General features: G+C 36.9%; 1 protein-coding gene across 2 annotated transcripts in view; it reads right to left on the reverse strand.

The window, feature by feature from the left end:
* The window catches only part of LOC150076170 (exportin-T-like), a 408083-nt gene that overhangs the window by 194353 nt on the left and 189826 nt on the right, over positions 1-23904 (reverse strand). For both annotated transcript variants that reach the window (XM_090387100.1, XM_090387099.1), the window contains exons 13-14: positions 22091-22219; positions 9888-9956 (exon numbers count right to left, since the gene is read on the reverse strand). In XM_090387100.1, the coding sequence (XP_090243226.1) occupies positions 9888-9956; positions 22091-22219 (198 nt within the window). The remainder of the gene's footprint in view (positions 1-9887; positions 9957-22090; positions 22220-23904) is intronic.

Consider the following 23904-nt stretch of genomic DNA (forward strand, 5'->3'; position numbering starts at 1 on the left):
AACCAGACTGCATGGTTGGACAAAAAGAGAGCAGCAGCAGCAGTATCATGGTTTAGAGGATGTTTTTATTAACATCATAGGGTCCCCCTCATCCCCGCTAAACATATCCCCAGATCCTATCTCAGCATTGTGTTTTTCTTGTTAGTTGTTGGCGCATCAGCTTCTGTGGCCGTAATGCACCACAAGGAATGCAGAACTGGAATTTGGGGAGTACAATGTGTATAGAAAGGATAGACAGAAACAGGAGGGGAGGAGGGGTTATGCTATTAGTTAAAAAAACACATAAAATCCAAGGAAGTGAAGCCAGTTGACATTGATGGACAGGGCAGTGTCGAGTCAGTTTGGTGTGACATAAGCATAGGTAAATCAAAATTGAGAGTAGGAGTGTGCTATAGGCCTAATGACTCTGATGAGTATAATAAGATACAGTACAGGGAAATAGAATGGGCCAGTAAATCAGAGAGTCTTATAATGGGGGATTTTAATTTCCCAGATATTGATTGGAATTTGTGGGTTGGTCACTCACACACTAGCAAGGCTTTTGTGGATTTATTGGATGATTGTTTTCTACACCAGCATGTTCGGGAGGCAACTAGAGGGAGTAATACTCTTGATCTGATTATCAGTAGTGATTCTTCATGCATTAGGAATCTGCAGATAAAGGAACCACTGGGTGGCAGTGATCACAGTGTGCTGAAGTGGGATTTACTCAAGGAGGTAACTAGCATCAGAGGAAAAGGGAAGGGTTTTTGCTTTCGTAAAGGCGACTATGATGGTCTGAGACAGTATTTAAATTCTATACAGTGGGACCAACTGATGATGTTACCAACAGCAAATTCAAAATGGGAAGCATTCAAGGAACTAATCTTGGAAGCTACCAGGCTTTACATACCAACCAAGAAATATTGTTCAAGGTTCAGGCCTAAATGGTTGTCAGATGAACTAATGAGACATATGGCAGAGAAGAAAAATGCATGGGATACATACAAATTAATGGGTGACATGGAAGCCTATGATAGATATAAGTTGGTCTGTAACCAAGTCAAAAAGGAGATTAGGCAGGCAAAGGCAGATTATGAGAAATCCTTGGCAAAGGACGCAAAGAAAAACAGAAAAGAGTTCTTTACCTATTTAAACTCAAGAAGGAAAGGGATGAATCAGATTGGTCCACTGGATGTTGATGGTTCAACAGTTGAGGATCCAGCTCAGGTGGCTAACAATCTAAACGAGTATTTTGCATCTACATTCACACGAGGAGTTATTCAGGAAGGGGAATGTCGTAGGTGAAGTAAACATTGGCAGTGAGCTAGATTATTTTCTAATAACTGAGAGGAAAGTGGAGGAGAAATTGTTGAGGATAAACATAAAAAAGGCACCCAGGGTGGATGGGATCTATCCAGTTATATTAAAGGAGGCAGCAAAGGAAGTAAGCAAACCCCTAGCCATAATTATGAGAGCTTCTTTGGACTCAGGGGAGGTACCCATGGACTGGAGATGTGCAAATGTAACCCCAATTCACAAAGGAGGATCAAAGGCTGACAAAAGTAATTATAGACCTGTTAGTTTAACTTCGGTTCCAGGAAAATTAATGCAGGCACTGGTTAAAGAAGCACTGCAGGATCATCTGGACAAGAATTCAGTTATAGCTCAGACACAGCATGGTTTTGTTAAGGGGAAGTCTTGCCTGACCAACTTGATTGGATACTATGATGCAGTCACAAAAGAACTGGATGCAGGGAATAACTTTGATATTATATACTTGGATCTTAGAAAGGCTTTTGATACTGTTGCACATGGAAGACTGCTACACAAATTGGAGCAGTGTGACATTGGAGGCAAATTGCTGCTATGGATAAAGGGGTGGTTGAGGGGGAGAAGACAGAGAGTGGTAATCAATGGACACTGCTCATCGTGGACTAATGTTATTAGTGGAGTCCCTCAGGGCTCAGTGTTGGGTCCATTGTTGTTTTCTGTATTTATAAATGATATTGATGATGGTATATCAAGCTTAATGTCCAAGTTTGCAGATGATACAAAGGTTGGCAGGGTTGTCAAGGACACTACTGACACTATGCTGCTGCAACAGGATCTGGAAAGGTTGAGCAGATGGGCTGAGAGGTGGCAAATGAAGTTTAACATTGACAAATGTAAAGTACTACACATGGGAAACAGCAACCCCAGAGCAACGTATCAACTCTGTGGTACTACACTGACAGTGGTAGAGAATGAAAGGGACTTGGGGGTGATTGTGCAGGCAGATATGAAGTTCTCTGAGCAGTGCAGACGGGCTGCAAGAGTAGCTCATGGAGTATTGTCAATGATATACAGGAATTTTTCCAGCAGGGATAAGGAGGTGATTATTCCATTGTATAAGGCAATGGTCAGGCCACACCTAGAGTACTGTATACAGGTCTGGAGGCCTCATTTCAAGAAGGATGTAGAGCTGCTGGAACGAGTACAGAGAAGGGCAACAAGATTAGTGAATGGAACAAAGGGGTGCTCTTACGAAGAAAGGCTTAAGTTTTGCAAATTACAGTGTCTGGAGACTAGGCACCAGCGAGGTGATCTGATAGAGGTGTATAAAGCCTTGAATGGTTTGAGCATGCTCAATGCTGATGGGATTCTTCCTCTAGCTCAGAATAATCACCTGAGAGGGCATAAATTCAAATTGAGGAAAGACAGATGTAGGATAGACGTGCGGAAATTTGCCTTTAGCCAGCGGGTGGTTGGTTGGTGGAACAGACTGCCATCCCTTGTGGTGGAGGTTGATAGCCTGAATAAGTTTAAGGCTCGGCTGGACAGGTATTTTGAACGAACAGAGGGGTGAAGTGGAAGTGGTTTTTTTTTTTTTTTTTTTTTTGGCTGATGCTGCATAAGCTTGCTTTCTTGCATCAAATGCCTCTACTAATGCTAATGCTAAAAGTTTCATACCTATTAAGAAATATTGAGAGTAGGCCTAAATTGTTATCAAATGAACTAATGAGACTCGGAACAGAGAAGAAAAATGCATGGGATGCATATAAATTATCAAGCGACTCAGAAGTCTATGGCAGATATAAGCTAGTCTGTAATCAGGTCACAAAGGAGGTTAGGCAGGCGAAGGCAGATGAGAAATCCTTGGCAAAAGATGCTAAGAAAAACAGCAAGGATTTCTTTACTTTTATAAAAACTCTAAAAGGAAGGGGTGGAATCTGATTGGTCCACTTGATATTGATGGTTTGACTGTTGATGATTCTGCTCAGATAGCAAACAAACTGAATGAGTATTTTGCATCTACATTCACACATGAGGAATTATTAAGGTTTGAAAATGGCAGAAGGTTATCAAATTGTAGAAGGGTACTTAATGATTTTGTAATAACTGAGAGCAAAGTGGAGGAGAAATTGTTGAAGTTAAACATAAGAAAAGCACCTGGGGTGGATGGGATCTATCCAGTTATATTAAAGGAGGCAGCAAAGAAAAGCATCTAAGCAAACTCTTAGCCATAATTATGAGAGCATCCTTGGACTCAGGGGAAGTTCCCACGGACTGGAGATGTGCAAATGTATCCCTAATTAACAAAGGGGGATCGAAGGGTGACACGAGTAATTACAGACCAGTTAGTTTAGCTTCTGTTCCGGGTAAACTAATGGAGTCACTGGTTAAAGATGCATTGCAGGATCATCTAGACAAGACTGCATCAATAATTCAGACACAGCATGGGTTTGTTAAGGGAAAGTCTTGCCTGACAAATTTGATTGGTTATTATGATGTGGTTACAAAGGAACTGGATGGAAAAAATAATTTTGATATCATATATTTGGATTTCAGGAAAGCTTTTGACACTGTTGTGCATGGAAGACTATTGTACAAATTGGAGCAGAATGGTATTAAGGGTAAGTTGCTACAATGGATAAAAGGATAGTTAAGTGGGAAAAGACAGAGGGTGGTAATCAATGGGTGCTGATCTTTGTGGACTAATGTTATTAGTGGAGTCCCACAGGGTTCGGTGTTGGGTCCTCTGTTGTTTTGTATATTTATCAATAATATTGATGAAGGTATATCAGGCTTAGTGTTGAAGTTTGCAGATGATACAAAGGTTGGCAGGGTTGCTAATGACAGCAATGGCAGTGTGCTACTGCAACAAGATCTAGATAATTTGGGCAGATGGGCTAAGAAGTGGCAACTGAAGTTTAACCTTGACAAATGCAAAGTACTGCATATGGGTAGAAGTAACCCCAGAGAAACATACCAACTGTGTGGTACTACACGTAAGGTGGTAGAAAATGAAAGACCTGGGAGTAATTGTGCAGTCAGATATGAAGTTTTCTGAGCAATGCAGACAGGCTGCCAGGGCAGGTCATGGGATTTTGTCAATGATATATAGGAATTTTGCTAGCAGGGAAAAGGAGGTGATTGTCCCTCTGTATAAGGCAATGGTCAGGCCACACCTTGAGTACTGCGTACAGGTCTGGAGGCCTCATTTTAGGAAGGATGTCGATTTGCTTGAGAGTGTACAGAGAAGGGCAACAAGACTGGTGAGGGGAATGAAGGGATCCTCTTACCAAGAGAGTATTAGTATTAGTAATGGCTGCATGGTGCAAGAAAGCCTATGGCTTATGCTGCACCAGCCCAAAAAAAAAAAAAAATCCGAACAAAACAATGATAAAAACAAAAAAATAATAATAATAAAATTTTAAAAAAATAATAATAAATAATAATAATTAATAAAAAAAAAAGAAATTAAACCTATCATCCTATGTGCTTCCCTTACCCGAAAGTACTATCCAGATGACCTTTGAATTTCCCCAAACTGTCGGCCTCTACCACCCATGCAGGCAAGTTATTCCAGTAATTTATAACTCGCTGGCTGAAATAAAACTTCCTGCAGTCCAATCTAAACATTTCCCCCCGTAACTTGAATTTATGTCCCCTAGTTCTAGCATCATTTATAATCTTGAACACTTCGTCCTCATTCATTTTACTGATGCCTCTCAGAGCCATAAACACCTCAATCAAATCTCCTCTAAGGTGTCTAGTTTCCAAACTCTGCAACCCACATATTCAAAGTCTTTCTTCATAAGGATGCCCTTTTGCCGATCTCACCAGGTGAGTTAACCGTCTTTGCACCCTTTCAAGAAGCTCGATGTCTTTCTTTAGGTGTGGTCTCCATACATGAACACAGTATTCCAATGGTCTAATAGAAGCCTTATATAATGGGATTATCACATCCCTATCTCTACTTGCAAAAGTTCGATAGATCATTGATAGGACACCATGGGCTTTCCTTGCAACCTGTTTACAATGCTCAGAGAATTTCATGTCTGACCGTATTGTAACACCCAAGTCCCTTTCCTCCAGTACTAGGTTTAGTTGAACTCCACCAAGTGAATAAGTTATTTTGGGATTACTGTTTCCCAGGTGTAATACCTTACACTTTGTTGGATTAAAGCGTAGCTGCCATTTTTCTGACCATTCCTGAAGTCTATCTAGGTCTCTCTGAAGAAGCTCAGCTTGACAGTGATCATTAATTACTCTATCAATTTTAACATCATCTGCAAATTTAGACATCATGCCCTCTATCCCTTCATCCATGTCGTTTATGAAAATTAAAAACAACAGTGGTCCTAATACTGATCCTTGGGGAACCCCACTTCTTACATCAACCCAATCTGAGGAATAGCCATTTATCACAACCCTCTGCCTCCTGCCCCGAAGCCATCCTTCTATCCATCTAAGGATTTTCCCAGTGATTCCAACCTGTTCCAGCTTATAAAGCAACCGCTCATGTGGGACTGTCAAAAGCTTTGCTGAAATCTAAATAAACAATGTCGAAATTATTCCCTAAATCCAGCTCGTGAGTGACCCTTTCGAAATAGCGAACCAGATTTGTTAAACATGATTTTCCCTTTACAAAACCATGCTGAGTATCCTTGAGAATTTCAATTCGATCCAAATGATCCTGAATTCCTCCATGATTTTCCCTACTACTGAAGTCAGACTGACAGGTCGATAATTTCCAACTTCAATTTTAGAGCCATCCTTATGTATGGGAGATACATTTGCACTTTTCCAATCCAAGGGAATCTCTCCAAAGTCTAGTGATGCTCACATAATTAGCCTCAATGGTTCAATGCACTCGCTTGCTGCCTCCCTTAAGATTATAGGGTATATTCCATCAACTCCAGGAGCCTTACTGGTCTGTAGGCTTGAAAGTTTTTTCATTAAATGATCTTGCGAAATTTCAATATCATTAATTACATATTTTTTAACTTCGCTCCCACAATTTCCCATGAATAATAATATTCTCTTTACCCCCTTTAAAATCTGACAATCTGTTGGTGACATCATCAATAGTTGCTCCCGGCAGACATACCCTGGTTCTACTCCACCTATCCTTATTACAAAAAATATTCCCCGTTTCCCTGACAATGGAGTCTCCTAATAAAACAATGTCCTTTTTAACCAGAGTAGTTTGCACTTGGTTTTTCTGTTTTGAGGCTCGAATCGGGTGTGCATCACTTGGTAGATTGCTGGAGTCTTGAGTCCCTGACGAGCTCCCAGATGCATTATTCTCGAGGGCAAGCACCCATTTTTTCATGGACTCAAATTGTTCCATCAGTGCACCAAATTGTAATTTAAGATCGGTGCACTCCTTACATCGATCACAAAGAAAAGAATCCCCAGATGAGGTAGGATTAGTCACCAGGTCGACCTTGGAAAACATTCCACAGGTTCCACAATGGATTAAATCATTACTCACCCGTAAATCGCCATCGGCTATTTCCGTGTGAGTCACGATACCCTGTGACGTGTTTAAGGTAGATCTCGTAACTACCATTATAAAATTAAATAAATATCAATGAAAGTTAACTTTACAAAATTATATCTATAATATTATTAAAATCAAACTGTTACAGGAAAACCTATAACAAAATAATCCAACAATATCTAAATAAATCAAATATTTAAAAGCACTATCCAAAAGTAAACCACTTAACTGAGGAGCCCTTACTAAGCGCATCCACTCACCTCGAATGCCAACACTGAACTTCTTAAAAGGCTTAAGTTCTGCAAATTGCAGTGGTTGGAGTCTAGGCACCTGTGCGGTGCTCTGATTGAAGTGTATAAGGACTGGAACGGGTTGAGCATGCTGAATTCTGATGGGATCCTTCCACTTGTTCAGATTGCGAATCTTAGGGGGCATAAATTCAAATTAAGAAAAGACAGATGTAGAATAGATGTGCGAAAATTTGACTTTAGCCAGCAGGTGGTTAATTGCTGGAACAAACTTCCATCTGTCGTGGAAGTTGACAGGCTGAATAAATTTAAGGAGGAATTGGACAGGCATTTGGGAAGGAATGGTGTCATTTTTTTTTTTGGCTGATGCTGCATAAGCTCATACACCTGTTTTCTTGCATCACATGTCACTACTACTACCACTATGAAATGCAAGGTGAATAACAGAAATGGAGAATACATTCATACACATAATATTAAAAGTTCTGATTTATATTCTGGCATAACCATAGATAAAAGGAGCTTACAACTACAGACTTGACAAGAATATTACATAGGTTTGAACCATGGTCAGTTCAAACATGTTGACTAGATTTCTGCATTTACTACTACATCAGGCATAAAAATATTCTTTTATACTCTAGTATGATCACAGAGATAAAAGGAAAAGGATTAAATGTATTTTATGGTGACATGGATTCAAACCAATATCAACAGAAATATGCATGTGACACTATATTTCTGCTTTGACTAGTCTGTTATGTCAGGCAATATAGTTTATCAAAAAAAAAAAAAAAAAAAAAAAGGGAAAACAGGAATTCTGAAATGCAAGCTACTTCTGGGCAGCATATGGGCTAACTGCTATCTGTGGACAATTTGAATGAGTCAATAAGAGCTTGAACAGACTATGCTTACACATTAACAATTATTTTTACAGGAAAACTGCACTGGAAACGATTCCTAAACATTTTTTTGAAATGCAGGACTTGTCAATTGTCTATTTGAATATTGGATAATGTAGAAACAGTTACAGTGGCAGACAAAAAAAAAAAAAAAGTGAATCACTTGTGGATTTTGCAAATAATGTGTTTTGCACTGCTTGTGGGTTGCAGAAATGTTTGAAATGCATTTGTTAGATGGGATATATATCTCTGTGAATGCAAAACACATACTACTATGTGTTTTGCATTCACAGGTTAAAGGTGATGCAGTTTTTTTGTCCGCCACTGTATGTCCTGCCTCCAATTTCAAATGATGATTATCATTTGCAATCATGACAACCAAACATACACTTTATTGCACACTTTACACTTTATTTATGTGTACAAACTGAAAAGCAAAATAATTCCTCAATATTTTGTTGTTTCTCCTCGAGCTGCAATTACAGCCTTGCAATGATCTATCTGGCATGAATTAATCAACTTCTGGATATACGGTTGCCCAATTTCATGGTACCATACCCTTACAATGCTCTCCTGCAGCTGAATCTTACTTGTTGGCTTCTTCTGAGCAATTTTAGATGACATTATGTACCGGCAATTTTCAATAGGGTTCAAATCTGAATTATTTCCTGGCACGTCCAACACTGTAATGCCAGCATTTCTGAGGTATGATTGCACCTTAAGGGAGAAAAACAAGGGAAAACACTGGAGTAAGTATGTTTTAAACCTTGTGAGACAAAAAGATAAACTCATCATTAAATTTAAATAGCATAAAACTTACCAATTTTGCTGTGTAGCAGGGTGCTGAGTCCTGTTGAAAATGCAGCTTTGGACATCTGTGTGGTGATCCCTAATAACGGGTTTCAGGCACTCCTCCAAGGTAGTAGTGTAGGTTTCTGCATTCACTGTTCTGTTAATAAACTTAATTCGCCCCACCCCTTTCGTTGTTATGCATCTCCAGACCATCTGACCGGTGGGGAACTTTACAGTCGGTGTTATGCAGTCAGGATGGTATGCCTCCGATTTTCGTCTTCTGACATAGCTTCCCATCCGAGCCATGCAGGTCGAATTTCGATTTGTCAGAAAAGATGACAGTGTCCCATTGCTCTTTTGTCCATGAAACATGCGTTTTAGCCCAAGCAAGTCACTTCTTCCTCATTTGTTGGGTGAACAATGGCTTCTTCTTGGGCCGATAGGTATGCAGACCACATTCCGAAAGCCGTCTTTGAATAGTTTGTTTCAACACCAGAGGCCATCTCAAAGTCCAGTTTTAGATCAGGAGCACTAGCATGGCGATTACGAAGGCATAGCCATTTCAAATATCGATCTTGGGAAGGCGTAGTGTTACTCTCTTATGGCCTGACCCAGGTCTTCACTTCACATCACCGGTTTCACGCTTTAATTTCAGCACCCGGGATACTGTTGACTGATTGCAGCCTGTTTTATCAGAGATAGCATGCGTAGAAAGCCCTTCCTGGAACAGAGCAACAGCTACACTTTTTTTCTTGGTATCAACTGAACATATGGAGCCATGCTTACACCTCTGCAAAACATGACACTAATGAGCATGTACACTCTCATTAGTGTCTGATGCAATAGAAGCATTATCAGATCAAATACCTTTGCTTTGTAACAAAACAAAATGACTGTAATCAAACAATATCTTATATATTTCACTATAAATGTTACATTTTTAAAGGTGATGCAGTTTTTTTTGTCCGCCACTATGTCCTGCCTCCAATTTCAAATGATGATTATCATTTTACTGGGAAATGGCTGTGAAACATTCCAGACCTCTCTCTCTCTGCCTTCCTTCCCACACACACAATCCAATTTTATGTTATACGAAACTAGAAAATTCCTTACTGAAATGCAAACTATATGGGAATACAGAATTGCAAATTATATAATATAGGTTGGAGAAACATGAAAGTAAGTTATACTTGCCAGCCGGAGCATTTCTGTCATTGCAGATACTTTTTCCCCTTCTCCAGAAAAATGATTCCCATGTGATGCCTGAAAAATAAATGTGATGCAGATGACATCTTAAAATTAAAAAATACTCTATCATTTCTGCTACTCAATTATTAAATTAAGAAACTTACATTCAAATCATGGTTGGATTTCTGGATTTTTCCGTTTCAGTCAGCAGTTTCAATAATCTGAAGTTTGTAGCTTCCTAACTCTCCTAAACCAGCTAAGAATCTGACTTCAAACATGTACATCTATATACACAGACGTGCAGGTGCATGCATACACACTATTTAACAGTGGAATATAAGTTATTCACATGAATGAGAAAAATGAACATATTACATGAGATACAATTTAATGAGGAACAATCTCATTCCCAATAAAAAGCACCCTACTCTTCATGATGGAGTACCTCTCAGAGAGAAATTAGGTATGGGTAAAATGTACTTACACAACACCGAGTAAAAAAATTTATCATAGATAGAAACTACAGAGAGGGAATTTCAAAAGTTGTAAAATTTTTTGTAAGAGAGTACCTTTTTAATATATTAAAATTGCTAATGGGCCCTGCCACACCATTAAAAGGTTATGATTACATAAATTATACTAAAGTACAATTAGTTTCTTATTAATAATGGAATTACCTGCATTTTTTTTTAATTAAAAACTTTGGATTCAAGTAATTTTGTTTGTTTCTGCAACAAGGACATTGAGATTTGGGAAATTAAATATGTGGCTTGCTTTCCAACAATGGCCTACATTTTCAATTTCTTCATTCAGGCATATATTTTGTGTTCCCTTAATTCTGGTCATCAGCCTCCCCCCCCCCCCACAATCTGCATTAAATTTTGTAATTATTTATCATTAATGCTTTTATAGTGAGAAGAAGAGAATGATGATGAGAGACCGTGCTGCTTCTCTTTGAACAGTGTTTTTGTGTTTTGGAAATCTTGAGTTCTTTGGCTTTGATTTTGTCAATTGCACAGGATTTATATTCATATAGTTATAGAGAACTGCTTCAATTTTCCTATGTGCCTCCATGCAATAATGATATTAACTATGTGTAATGGGTTTTAGGTGGTATTTGATGGTTTCACATTCCACTTTGGTCAAGAGCACTGCAGCCATTCTAGACCATTAAGACTAATATAAATGAAGATTTCATTCATACACCCAAAAGACTTACTTGCAAATCAATTAAGCAATCAATTTATTTCAGCAAATCAATTGTCTTTCCTCTCAAAGTATAATAGGTGATTAGAATACAGACTAATTCATTTCTTAGAATATGAATACATAGAATCCATATTGAAGCATGACTTCTATTTCTTTGATGGAGATTATGAATTCATTAATTAGACCTGTTTTTTTAAGGATCTCTTATTCATAAGAAACAACAACAGCAGAAATCCTTAAAGCATCATGACCAGATGCACAGAACCAATGAAAAGCAAAAAACATGGTTAATACCACAGCTAACAAGCAAATCACATCCTAACTTATTTAAACCCTTTTCCCAAAATCCAAACTCCCTAATCCAGTGAAGAACAAAAATAAGTGTTATACAAATTATACATTTATGTAAGTTATATATTTCAGATGCATTTGATTATCAAATATTAAATATCATCATGTGAATATCACATTTTTATATTAAATTAAATGTATATAAATTTCATGTAGACGTCCAAGGACTGCCATATACTGGACACGCATCTCTTTCAAGACCTGCTTATACAAATATATAAGGAACACCAATGTACAGGCTATTACAAAATGACTATTTTCGAGAAATAAGCAATTTTTGTGACATCCCAGGTGACAGCTTTAGCACTAACTGGTACCATCAATAGGAGGCCATGAGATTTTTTTTTTTTTTTCTTTTCATTAAAAAAAAATTAAGCCTTTAAAAGGTATTTAACAAAAAAAAAAAAGAATCCATATGACATTCAATCAACTTATCAAATTTTAACTTGCTAGATAACATCATTTTCAGTATAGTAATTGGTTCTGTTGTTAGATTACAATTAATAAGTACAATTTATGTGGGACAGGGAGAGAAACAGAAAACAAACTTAAATCTACAACAGACGAAGAAACAGAGAGAAATTGGGAATACTTCCCAGTCTTAAAAATCTCTATAAGTGAGAACTCTCTCATATTCAGGGTTTCAGAGTTTCATTATTTCCACTTCCTAAAGTGGAAATATTAATGAGTATTTTAAAACCAATGATTAATGTATACCACCTCCTTTAACTAATTAAAAATAAATCTACTGGTACTAGTTTTGCAATTAACTCTATCCAAGAAGAAATAGCATACACATTAACCACACGTATGGAGCACTATGGCCACAGATGCCGATGCACCTAATAAATCCCCAACCAAACAAACAATTTTAAAACAGTTTCATGCTCATTATAGTTATGGATATAATTGTAACTATAACGAGCATGAAACTGCACAAAGAAATTTGGGTAACAATTAAATTTATGTACCAATACTTCTTAAGGGTAGATGACTGCATAGTTTAAATAGGTAAATCAACCGTGAAATACCACCACTTTGCTTATTGGAGGCTTGAAGTGGTGAAACCCATGTTTAGTCTCTAGAGCAAAGTTTCCGGCATCCCCCCCCATACTTCTCCTTCAACCCATGCACGGTACTAAGTACTATAGGTTTTGATAACTTTCGCGTTTGGGGTTTTCATAAAAAAAAAAAAAAACCTATCAACATGATATCTAGTATCAAGGTCCCCAAGAATATTTATTCTAAAAAAGGATGAAGTCTGCTGCTTCAAATTTAAAGCAATGTTCCTATAAGAGGAAATTGAGTAAGGCTATGAAATTTTAATTGGGCCTAAAACCTTCTGATGGATCAATGAAATGTATACTGAAAATTTGGTGCTGATCCAACTTTCTTTTTACAGTAATGCTTGAACATCCAAAAAATACTTTTGATGAATCATTATAATCAAATATATTAATAAATTATCATACCCTTAATGCTTGCCTGACACCATTTTTCTATATTCATCTTGGTCTGCCTATGAGCCCATTACCACTCATTTTATCTTCAAGTTTTACTTTACTTTACTTTACCAATGCTTCTTTCAATCTTCACTGCAAATTTGCTATTGCATAAAAACTTTTAATTACCCTTAAAAGATTATCAGTGATTCCATATTTTTATAAAATTTGAAAGAGCATATTTCTAAGTACTTTATCATATGAGTTTTCTGGATCAGTAAATCCCAATCAGGTTAGTGTTATGTTCTTCCCACGACTTTTATCATATGAATATTCAATACTGACAGCCAGTTTGGTCTAAATCTGCTTCCCCCCCAAGGTTCAACAATATTTCTAACTCTCTTCTCTAAGATATCTGCATAAATTTTACCTAGTAAAATAAGCAAAAATTCATTATAACTGTCATACTCAAGATTTTTTTTCCCCTTTTTTATAGATTGGTACAATTTTCTAAGTCTTGTTCTGAAGAAATTGACTTCTAGATAATGTTATTTTCCCTCCTGTTTTCAGCATTTTAGGTACAATTTAATCTAAACCTGCTTACTGTACTTAATATTTTCTAGGACCTTCGATATCTCAGTAATAATACAGATAATTTCAAAGGTTTTCCTAATTTCAATCTTTTTCTCTTCCTCTTCTTCAGCAATGTCTTTGTTAAGCAAATGGTCAAAATATTTATTACATGTTTCATTTCTATTTTAAAAGTTTGCCCTATCACTTTGATTACCAATGTCAAAATATCTTCCTACCTTCCTGATATTTGTTTCTCACATCTTTACTGGATTTTCTTTATTCTCTTTTACCTTAGCCCTCTTTCAGTTTTTAAATTCCAATAACACACACAAAAGGTGAAGGCAACAAAATTTGCAAAATTCTAAATAATAATACTTGGACTAAGTATTACTGTTTAGATTTCAAAATTTTTAAAATTTGCTTAATACCTTTTTTCTTAAGGGGTAAGTAAGTTGTTCCCCTATTCCTCAGTTTAGTCTAAAAGTGTCTTTGGTGTATGTTTGAAATAAACATTAACTGGTTTAATTAGAGCCACCTTCCAATACTGGCACTGAGAGCAAGCTACTTTCAATTTGGCAATTTTTTTTTTTTAATTACAACAGGACATCACAATGGGTATCCCATTGTGGTGTCCTGTTGTAATTAAAATGCTTTTCACTTTGACTGATTACTACCATCTGTAGTAACTGAAAATGACACATTTTTCATTGCCACCACTAACTCTTTTCTATCAATGCATTTTGCTAACAATGCCTACTGTTTTGGTTCTTTTACAATTTTTTTTTTTTTTTTTTTTTTGCTATTTTGCTATATGGAAGCATTTTTGAAATAGGTACCTGCATAACCAGCATAACTCAGAGGAAGGTTATGTTTTATGACAAAAGCTGCAAATAAACATTCAGGCATCAAATATGGCATCATCGCTTTGAAATTCTAGTTATTTTTGAATTTTTTTTTTCTATGCCCCATAACCTGTTTTTATGCAAATGTGTGAGGATGTGAAATTGAAAATCACATTTACATACAGTATACAAGGCAAACAAATTACTTTTTTCAGATTTTTAAATACATGGAAAATACTGTGAATATGTTTTCTGAGATTATATGTCATATTTCTTATGATTGAAGAGGCCTGTGCGCTCTGGATTCATTATTATTATTAAATTACAGTTGCTCAGTGCAAAATGGATACAAAAATAGATTGTGACAAGTTTAATAATAGGAAAATATACATATATTAGATTAGATACATACAAATAAAAGCTTTCGGTTGTTTAGTCAACCTTCCTCAGTTAAACTGACAGTTAAGATTGGAGCATGAGGGTGTGTACTGCCAATCTTGTACGTGAAGTGCATGATTGATTGTTGGATGTTGAAGCCTGTGGCTGTGATGTATGCGACGTGGCCAGCGTTTGTCAATGGACAGGATTGCTGTTTCGGTGACAGGGTGGACTTGACGATCACTGTTCCTGTTCACTGAGGTATTGGAGCATTTGACGTTTAACGACTCCAACCAGGCGCGTGGCCGATAGTGGCGGGACTTATCCACAATCACAACATCGCGGTGTGGGTCAATGTCGTGGTGGGTTGCCCAAATGTGTTCGGCAATAGCTGAGTGCTCCACATCTGCTAAGCGGATTGCTCTTTTGTGTTCGGAAAGGCGTTTTTTGAGCTGTCTCCCAGTTTCCCCGATGTAGCAGCTAGTGCAGTCACAGCAAGAGATGCGGTAGACCAATCCGCTTTGTAGTAGGGTGGGGACAGGTGTTTTTACCTTAGAGATGAGGAATCATAATTTTCTGCCTGGGAGTTGTACGCATTTAATCCCATGTGATTTTAAGATTCTACAAACCTGTTGTGATAGGTTTGGGTAGTATGGGATAAAGGCACTCGTGGCTGAGTCATCACCTTGAATGTTTCTGTTGGTCGCAACGTGGCCGTGTGTCTGTAGGTCACACCTGTCAAGGGTATCGATGGGATAGCCACAACTCGTAAGATCCGCCTTGACTTTAGCAATTTCGGTGTGCCTCTCATTTACAGAGCTAGAGTGTGTCCAGGCACGAGTTAGCAAGGTTCGTGCAGTGGCAAGAAAATGGCTACGTGTGTGTGCTGACCGGAAGTTGGTAAATTGTCCAGCACACATAGGTTTACGATGGACAGCTGTCTTCAAATGCATGCCCTCACATCGGACAAGGGTGTCCAAGTATGGTATGGTGTTGTCCGACACTAGCTTGATCGTGAATTTTATGAAAGGTATATTTTCCTATTATTAAACTTGTCACAATCTATTTTTGTATCCGTTTTGCTCTGAGCAACTGTAATTTAATAATAATGTCATATTTCCTACTGAAAAAACATAGTTACTGAAAGACATTATTAATTAGCCTTTGTACTATGCAACTTCTATGAAATTGAGCATAAGAGAAAACAAAGCTATTAACCCACAGTTTTATTTCACAACACACCACTTAATGGCCAGTTCAGTAATGAAAAGAAGAATTTCACAAATTTCTTTTTTTCTTTTTTAATTCCAATTCTAAGTTTTATTTTTTTTTTATGAAAAGAAAAAAACTGAGTATTTGTAAAAAGATGGAGAAAGGTCAAATCAAATTAAACAGACAGTCTCCTTTCATAAATCTGGAAAGTTGGAAGCTATGGTTTTCCATCCCAAGCATGTACTTTTGGGAGAGATAAAAATAAGTAACTATTCTGAAAAATAATATAACAAGGCTGGGTTAACTTTCTGAATGGGATCACTGGAATTTTCTTTTATTTTTTCATCATAGATGTTAATATGCTAATATTAACATAGTATAAGTTGATGATTCATAAAAAGGATGAAATACAAAGGGTACTAGGAAAGTTTTGCAATACAGCTTTGTTTATTTAATTTTTTCAAAGTAATTTCCTCTACATTCAATACACCTCTCCATCCTCCGAAACCAATCTTTAAACCAGTTCTGCCAAGTTTCACTAGGGAGTAAAGCACACTCGTTGTCCCAAGCCCGTAGAAGGTCCTCATCACTGGAAAACCGCCTCCCTTTTAGCTACATTTTCACATGTGGGAACAGTGCAAAGTCGCAGGGAGCAAGGTCTGGACTGTAGGGAGGGTGCTAGAGAAGTTTCAGTCCTGTCGTGGTCAAATATTCGGTGCAGGCTTTGGCGCGGTGAGCTGGAGCATTTTCGTGATGGAGGTACCAGGTGTCCATTCTTGACTTTGGCCGCAGGTTCTTCATAGATCCAATGACTTTAGGCAGGCATTGTTCAGTATACCACTTAGCTGTGACTGTCTTCTGCGTGTCCAAAACGACACGTTCCACAATACAACTATCATTTTCTTCTTTACAGATCAGGATTTTCTGACAATTACAGGTGTGTCGTCATCATCAAAGACCCAAACTTTGTTTTGAGCCTTGGTCGGCAGATCGTAATAGTACAGCCAAATCTCGTCACCTGTCACGATGTTGTTCACATACCGAGATTGTCCCTTATCAAACTTTTTTAACATCTCCCGGCACCAAGTCACACGTCGTGTCATCTGCTCTTCAGTCAGTTGATGCGGCACCCAGAGAGAGCAAAGTTTCTTCACGTGCAAATGATCTTGCAGAATCGAACGAATTGCTGGTGCATTTAGGCCCAAAGTATTCTCTATCTGTTGGTAGGTCACTCGCCTGTTTTCGTCAAGCACTTTCCTCACAGCAGTAACGTTTTCCTCCGTAACTGACGTTCGTGGCCTTCCCGGCCTCTCAGAATCCTCCAGAGTGAAATTTCCCCTTTGGAATTCTCTATACCACCTGAATATCGTTGTACGATGTGGACAATCATCATCTAGTGCAAGAGTCATTTCTTCTAAGCACTGGTCTATGGTTAAACCACGCACGAAATTATACCGCAAAACTGTCCTTATCTCATTTCGTGACCACGATGCCATCGCAAGCACTTTACACTCTCACTACTAATGAATAACTGAGCCCATCGACTTGGCGCGGCGGCTACTATGCACGTATGAACATGTCTCAACATGCAGCAACAAGCAGCTTCCTGTGATTCATTGTTGCGTCATATTGCAAAACTTTCCTAGTACCCTTTGTATATACAGGCAACCTCCATATAACACGGTACTTCTACAACATGACTGATAAATTACGGCAATCCTCGCACAACACGGTACTTATATAACAAGGTTTCGCTCTAACACGGTTTGAGAATTGCAGGAAATCTCGCATAACACTGTATTTTTGAGCTTTTGTGCTGGGAAAACCCTATTATTATGTTAGATGTAATTTTCAATGTTTTCATTCCTTTTTGTGAATCCTTGTTGTTGAATCAATTAAAAACAGGTAGTAAACTCGATCTTCTTGCATTTGCTATAGTACCAATAGCTGGAATTCTGGGGTTTTTGTGTTATTATGATGAAATGTGTTTCCCCTTTTTCTATGAAATATTCAATCATTAAAAAACAAATTATCAGAAACTCATTACTCCATATCTCACTTGTGCGTATCATGTTTGTTGTAACTTGTGTGTGCCGCATTCTCTGTTATTAATTGCTTTTCAATTTTACTGTTTTAAATTTTACAACAAAAAAAAAAAAAAAAAGCCATTGAACAGAAATATCAATTAGTATGTACATATTACAGTACATATTAATTAAGCTATTATGTAAGCATAAATATAATTTTATTTTGCTAACTGAAAAATATTCTTCCAATTTTCATGTATCATCAGGGGTCCACTGCATTTTGTTGGAAGATCCCTGGGTTAGGTTTGTGCTATTGAACTTTTGCTTGTTTGAAACATAAAAAATTGAAACTTTGAAGTGTGCAGTTTGAGACTTTTAAAGAGAGCAGAAGTTTCACGAAATCTAGATGCTGCAGAAGAGATTGTGCTTAGCCACGATGAAGAGGAACAAAATTAAATGAACATAGATTATCTGACATATAAGTATTACAGTTTGTAAGGTAAGATGTTTGTTGTTTATTATTACTATTTAAGTTACTACTATTACAAAAATAAAGTTAAGATATTAAGCTTTTACTACTATAAAAATTAAGTTTCAGATAGTTATATATATAAAAAAGGTGTATTTTTGTTAGCCTTTGAAATGTAACCTAGCTTTTTGTATTGGTTCTTAGTCCCGTATAACACGGTTTTGCATTACACAAGTTTTGTAGGAACCAAACTACCGTGTTATACAAGGGTTCCCTAAAATCCCCTCATGCACACCTGCTCGATGGTAAGCCCTGTTATGTCACTTAGGTGGCAACGAACGTGTAGAGTGGTTCTCTTCAAGACGCCTGGTCAGTGTGATGAGGAAAATGCCAAACCCTCCAGCACATGACAGTAAGACGAAACAAATGGCCTTCAGTCCCCAGCGGCTTTCACTCCCCCTCTTACTCTGGGTACGACCAGGCTGCCATGCACGGAAACTGAACTTGGCCTGTTACAACGTAAGATTACTTATCAGTGAAGACAGGATATTAGAGCTGTAAAAGGAATAGAAAATGTGAATTGGAATATCATAGGTTTGGCTGAAACAAGAAGAAGAAATGAATCACTTATAAGTTTATGAAGTGGAAATTTGCTGTACACCAATGGAAACAGTGAAAGGAGTGAAGGTGGAGTTGGCTTTCTGGTCCATAAAGATATAAAAAACAACATTTTGGAATTCAAAAGTACATCACCATGGGTGTCAAGACTACTACTCAGGATTTCTAAGAGGTACAAGCTAAAGGTTATAACGATTTATGCACCAACATCGAGCCACGATGATGAAGAGGTTGAAGAAATGTACACCGAAACTGAAAGTCTTCTAGATGAACAGAAAACTCGCTACACTATCATTATGGGGGACTTCAATGCTAAGGTTGGAAAGCGACAAAACAGCACAGAAAAGGGAACTATAAAGGAAATTTTGGAATTGGTGAAAGAAATGAAAGAGATGAAAGACTTGTGGAATTTGCAGAATCTCGAGGAACATCAGTAATGAACTCTTTTTTCAAGAAAAGGGTGAACAGAAAGTGGACATGAAAGAGCCCAAATGGATTAACAACTAATGAAATTGACTTCATCCTCACTAACAGAAGATATATTGTGAATGATGTTACTGTCCTGAACAGGGTAAATGTTGGAAGTGATCACAGAATGGTAAGATGCACACTTGATATAGATGTGAGAAAAGAAAGGAAAAAACTGACTCAAGTAAATAATATGAAGGTTTTTGAGATAACAGAAGAGGAGAAAAAGCAGTATGTACTGGAACTTAATAACAAGTTTGAGCTTCTGCAGACTGCTCAGGAACAAGATATCGACGAGGAATATTACAACTTTCTGAAAGTGATAAAGCCCAAGAAACCTATAGGTAAAAAGAAATAAAAAAAAAAAAGTCGAGAAACACTTGTCATGATGAACCGAAGACGACAAATGAAGAGCAAGAAAAACACTGACAAGGAGAAAACTGAGTATACTGAGTTATGCAAAGCCATTAGAGAGAGACTCAGAGAGGACATAAGAAAATTTAACACAAGAAAATTAGAACAAGCATTAAGGGAAAACAAAGGATTTAAATCAGCAGCCATAAGCAGTAATACAGAAAGACAAATGATACTGAAACTGAAGAATAGCGATGATGTACTTATAAATAGCAGAGAAGGCATAATTCAAATAGCAGAAGTCTACTATAGAGAATTATACAAGGAGCAATTGAATGATGGATCACAAATTAGTAACACATACAACATACCTGAAATCATTCCTGATGAGGTAGAACATGCATTGAAGAAAATGAAGAATCAGAAAGCCCGAGGGAAGATGTTGTTGTTGTTTGGATTTTAGGAGCATTAGCAACTAAGGCCATATTGCTCCAGGATATGCGATGGTCATTCCCTGACCTTTCCGCATCCTCCTTATTTGGTGGTGATGGGCTCGAACCCCGGTCTAATCAAGAAGTGTGTGCTACGCACTGCTGCTGCTCCTTCCCACCTGGCTACGGAGGCGCCGAGGGAAGATGAAGTTACTGTAGAGTTGTTAAAATTGGGAGGAAGAGACATGACACACAAAAACTGGCAAGACTCTTCACAAAATGCATTAGAAAAGGTGTGACCCCCTAAGGAGCGGAATAATGCAATCATAGTTTTGCTGCATAAGAAAGGAGATAAAACAGAAATTGGAAATTACAGACCAATTAGCTTGTTATCCCACATCTACAAGTTGCTCACAAGGGTCATTACTAACAGATTAGAAAGAATACTTGATGAGAATCAACCAAAAAAGAAAGCTAGCTTTAGGACAGGATTCTCATCAAGTATGCCTGGCATTTGACTCTATACAGCATAAGGCAATGTTTCGGGCACTGTAAAAGACAAGGCATAGATACCCCATATATTACGATTTTGAAGAAAATATATGAGAATGCTACCTCCTTTATTAGACTAGATAAAGACAGTAGTAAATTTAAAATTGAAAAAAGGAGATCGACAAGGAGACACAATACTCCCGAAGTTGTTTACTGCTGCCCTTGAGGAAGCTTTCAGAAGATTAGACTGGTCACAGAAAGGAGTCAATGTGAATAGAGAATACCTAAACCATTTAAGATTTGCAGATGACATTGTAGTTATAAGCCACGATCCCAAAGAATTAGATGAAAATCTTAATCAGTTATGCACAGTTAGTAAGGATTTTGGACTAAAGATGAATATGGCTAAAACAAAAGTAATGATGAACAAGTATGCCACAGAAAGGGATATGATTGAAGGAGCAGTAATTGAAAAGGTGGAGTCATATACATATCTGGGACAACTCATTAGCTGTAATAATGATAAATGGCTGGAAGTCAAGAGAAGAGTAAATTTTGGATGGATAGCATTCAGGAAATATACTGAGGAGTAATATCCCAATTTGTCTGAAATGTAAAATAATGAACCAATGTATACTCCCCATCATGACTTATGGAAGTGAAACTTGGGCACTCACCAAAAGAATGGAAGAGAAACTGAGAACTACACAGCAAAGAATGGAACGAATTATATTGGGAATCACTGTTAGACAAGAAGAGAAAAACATATATTGGGCCGAAAACTCAAGTAAAGGACATTCTTATCAAAACTAAAGAACTAAAATGGTCTTGGGCAGGACACACAGCTCGAAGACATGATGACAGATGGACTAAGAAAATAACAGAATGGTACCCAAGGGGAGCTAGAATAAAACCTGGAAGACAACAAAAGAGATGGATGGATGAAATTCATAAGTTTGTGGGTAGTAAATGGATGGCCATTGCACAAAACAGAAAGAACTGGAAAGTTACTGGAGAGGCCTTCATCCTGCAGTGGATTGAAAATGGCTGATGATGACGATGACCTGTATTAATAAATAACAATAGTATAAAATTGCAATCCATGTGTATGTACTTCAAGATGGCAAGACATGACTGAACAAGGGCAGGTGAGAGCTGTCCTATATTTGCTTGATTGATTATGTAAGAATCACAGAAAACCTCATGGAAGGTTTTTTTTTTTTTTTAAATAACAATGCATGATTTTTTTTACTTATAATTTTTATTTATGTTCCAATTTTTATTGTCAACTTAACATATACAATAAAAATTTAGAAATGATGTCAGAGGTGAAAAATACATACTGGAAGTGCTTCTCCTAAAAGATATAAAAATGTTATGGCAGCTTCAACATCCTGAAATGGCAGTGTTCTCCACTGTTGTAACGTATTGGTAATCATTTCCTTTGTTCTACCTAATACAACTTCTTTGTCCTGCAAAAAAAAATAAAATAAAATAAATAAAATAAAAAAGATTTAATAGAAATATATTTTATATTCAGAATTCAACAAGTTATAATAAAATGAAAACCATATAATGAAATATATTCCTTTTTTCAGTCAGTTTGTGATGCGTGCATCATTAGAAAGCAATTAAGGTCTGAATCCTATTGTTGAATGGGAAAATTTTTATTGGTATTTCATCTGGTGCTTAGTCACAGAAGTAGTAATTTTTTTTTCAAGTTGTTATACAAAGCAGAGCTGAGTTATTACACCATAAAAGACTCTTATGGGCATCATTTCAACTAGATCAGATTTAATTATTTCAGTTCTGGTATTGTCATTAAATTATTTCTTTCTTTCTATTTTTTTTAATTTTCTAAATAAATATGTGCCACTGCTTTACAATCCTCTACAGTATTTCTTCTTTTCTTCACCTGGTAATTACTATATATGTTTAGGCAATCAAGGTTTTTCTAATGCAAGCTTGTTTAACTTTTATGTTACAGCTCATTGAAACACTCAGAAATCCAAAATTAATACTTTTTTTTTTGGTCTGCTTTTATATTAATGCAGACAGTCATTAATTATCTGATGTTTCATTGATGTCACATTTTCAATTTTCATTAAATATGAAAAAGACAGAATCTTCTAATAAACTCCTTTCAATATCATTCTGTTTTTGTTTATTTGGCTTAACAAACATTAAAGCTTGCATTTTACAGTCTTGTACAAATTAATGTGCACAAAATGGGAATTTTGGTATATTGTCTTTTATCATGTTAACAGCTATTTATAACTGTCTTTTCATCAATTTCTTTACAGGATCATTTTATGTCACTACAGGTGTGTTTTAAGGAAATTAGCATTAGCAGGGCACATGGTGCAAGAAAGCAAGCTTATATAGCATCAGCACAAAAAAAAAAAAAAAACCAGACCCTTCTCATTTCACCCATCCACTTGCTCCAAATGTTTATCTAGTTCTGCCTTGAATCTGTTTTAAGCTATCAACTTCTACGACAACAGATGGAAGTTTGTTCCAGCAATTAACCACCCGCTGGCTAAAGAATGATTTATGCAGAGGGCTATATTTTTAAATATGTATTCTGTACAGTGCTTTAGTGTTCACTGATCTTTCATTTCAGAAATGGATCTGACCCCAAGAAAATGGTCTAAGAGTGTAACCGTATAAGAACATACTTCTCTTACTCAGAGGAAGGTAGCAGAATAGTATCAAGTTAGTTTGGGAGCTGTTAAAAATAGGCTGAAACATGAGACAGGTTCAATTTCACCCAAAAGAAAAGGCTGATGTGGATGGGGTGGAAAAAATTTACACTGATGCTTATATAATCAGAAGAAGTAAAACAGATTCTCGTATAACCAATTCTGACTTACAAGAGGATTTGGTTGGAACTTGCATGAAAATATATCAATGGTCTGTTGCAGACTTTTAGAAATTGGTCAGAGCATGTAAACCACCCATAAAAGCAACTTTTGTCCAAAGAGACATGCTAAAAAAAGACTGAACTGGACCAAAAGGAATAAAAGCTGGACTAAAGATTGGAGAAAAATTCTCTTTTCTCCAATTCTCTCGCCTCAAAACAAGTTCCTTCATTTTGAGGTGCAGGGAATGAGATTTACACCTGAAAGGAGGTCAGATGAAGAAAGTGTATCTGCTA

The sequence above is a fragment of the Mastigoproctus giganteus genome, chromosome 13 (assembly GCF_048544385.1).
Source record: "Mastigoproctus giganteus isolate SK-2022 chromosome 13, ASM4854438v1, whole genome shotgun sequence".
Lineage (NCBI taxonomy): Eukaryota > Metazoa > Arthropoda > Arachnida > Uropygi > Thelyphonidae > Mastigoproctus > Mastigoproctus giganteus.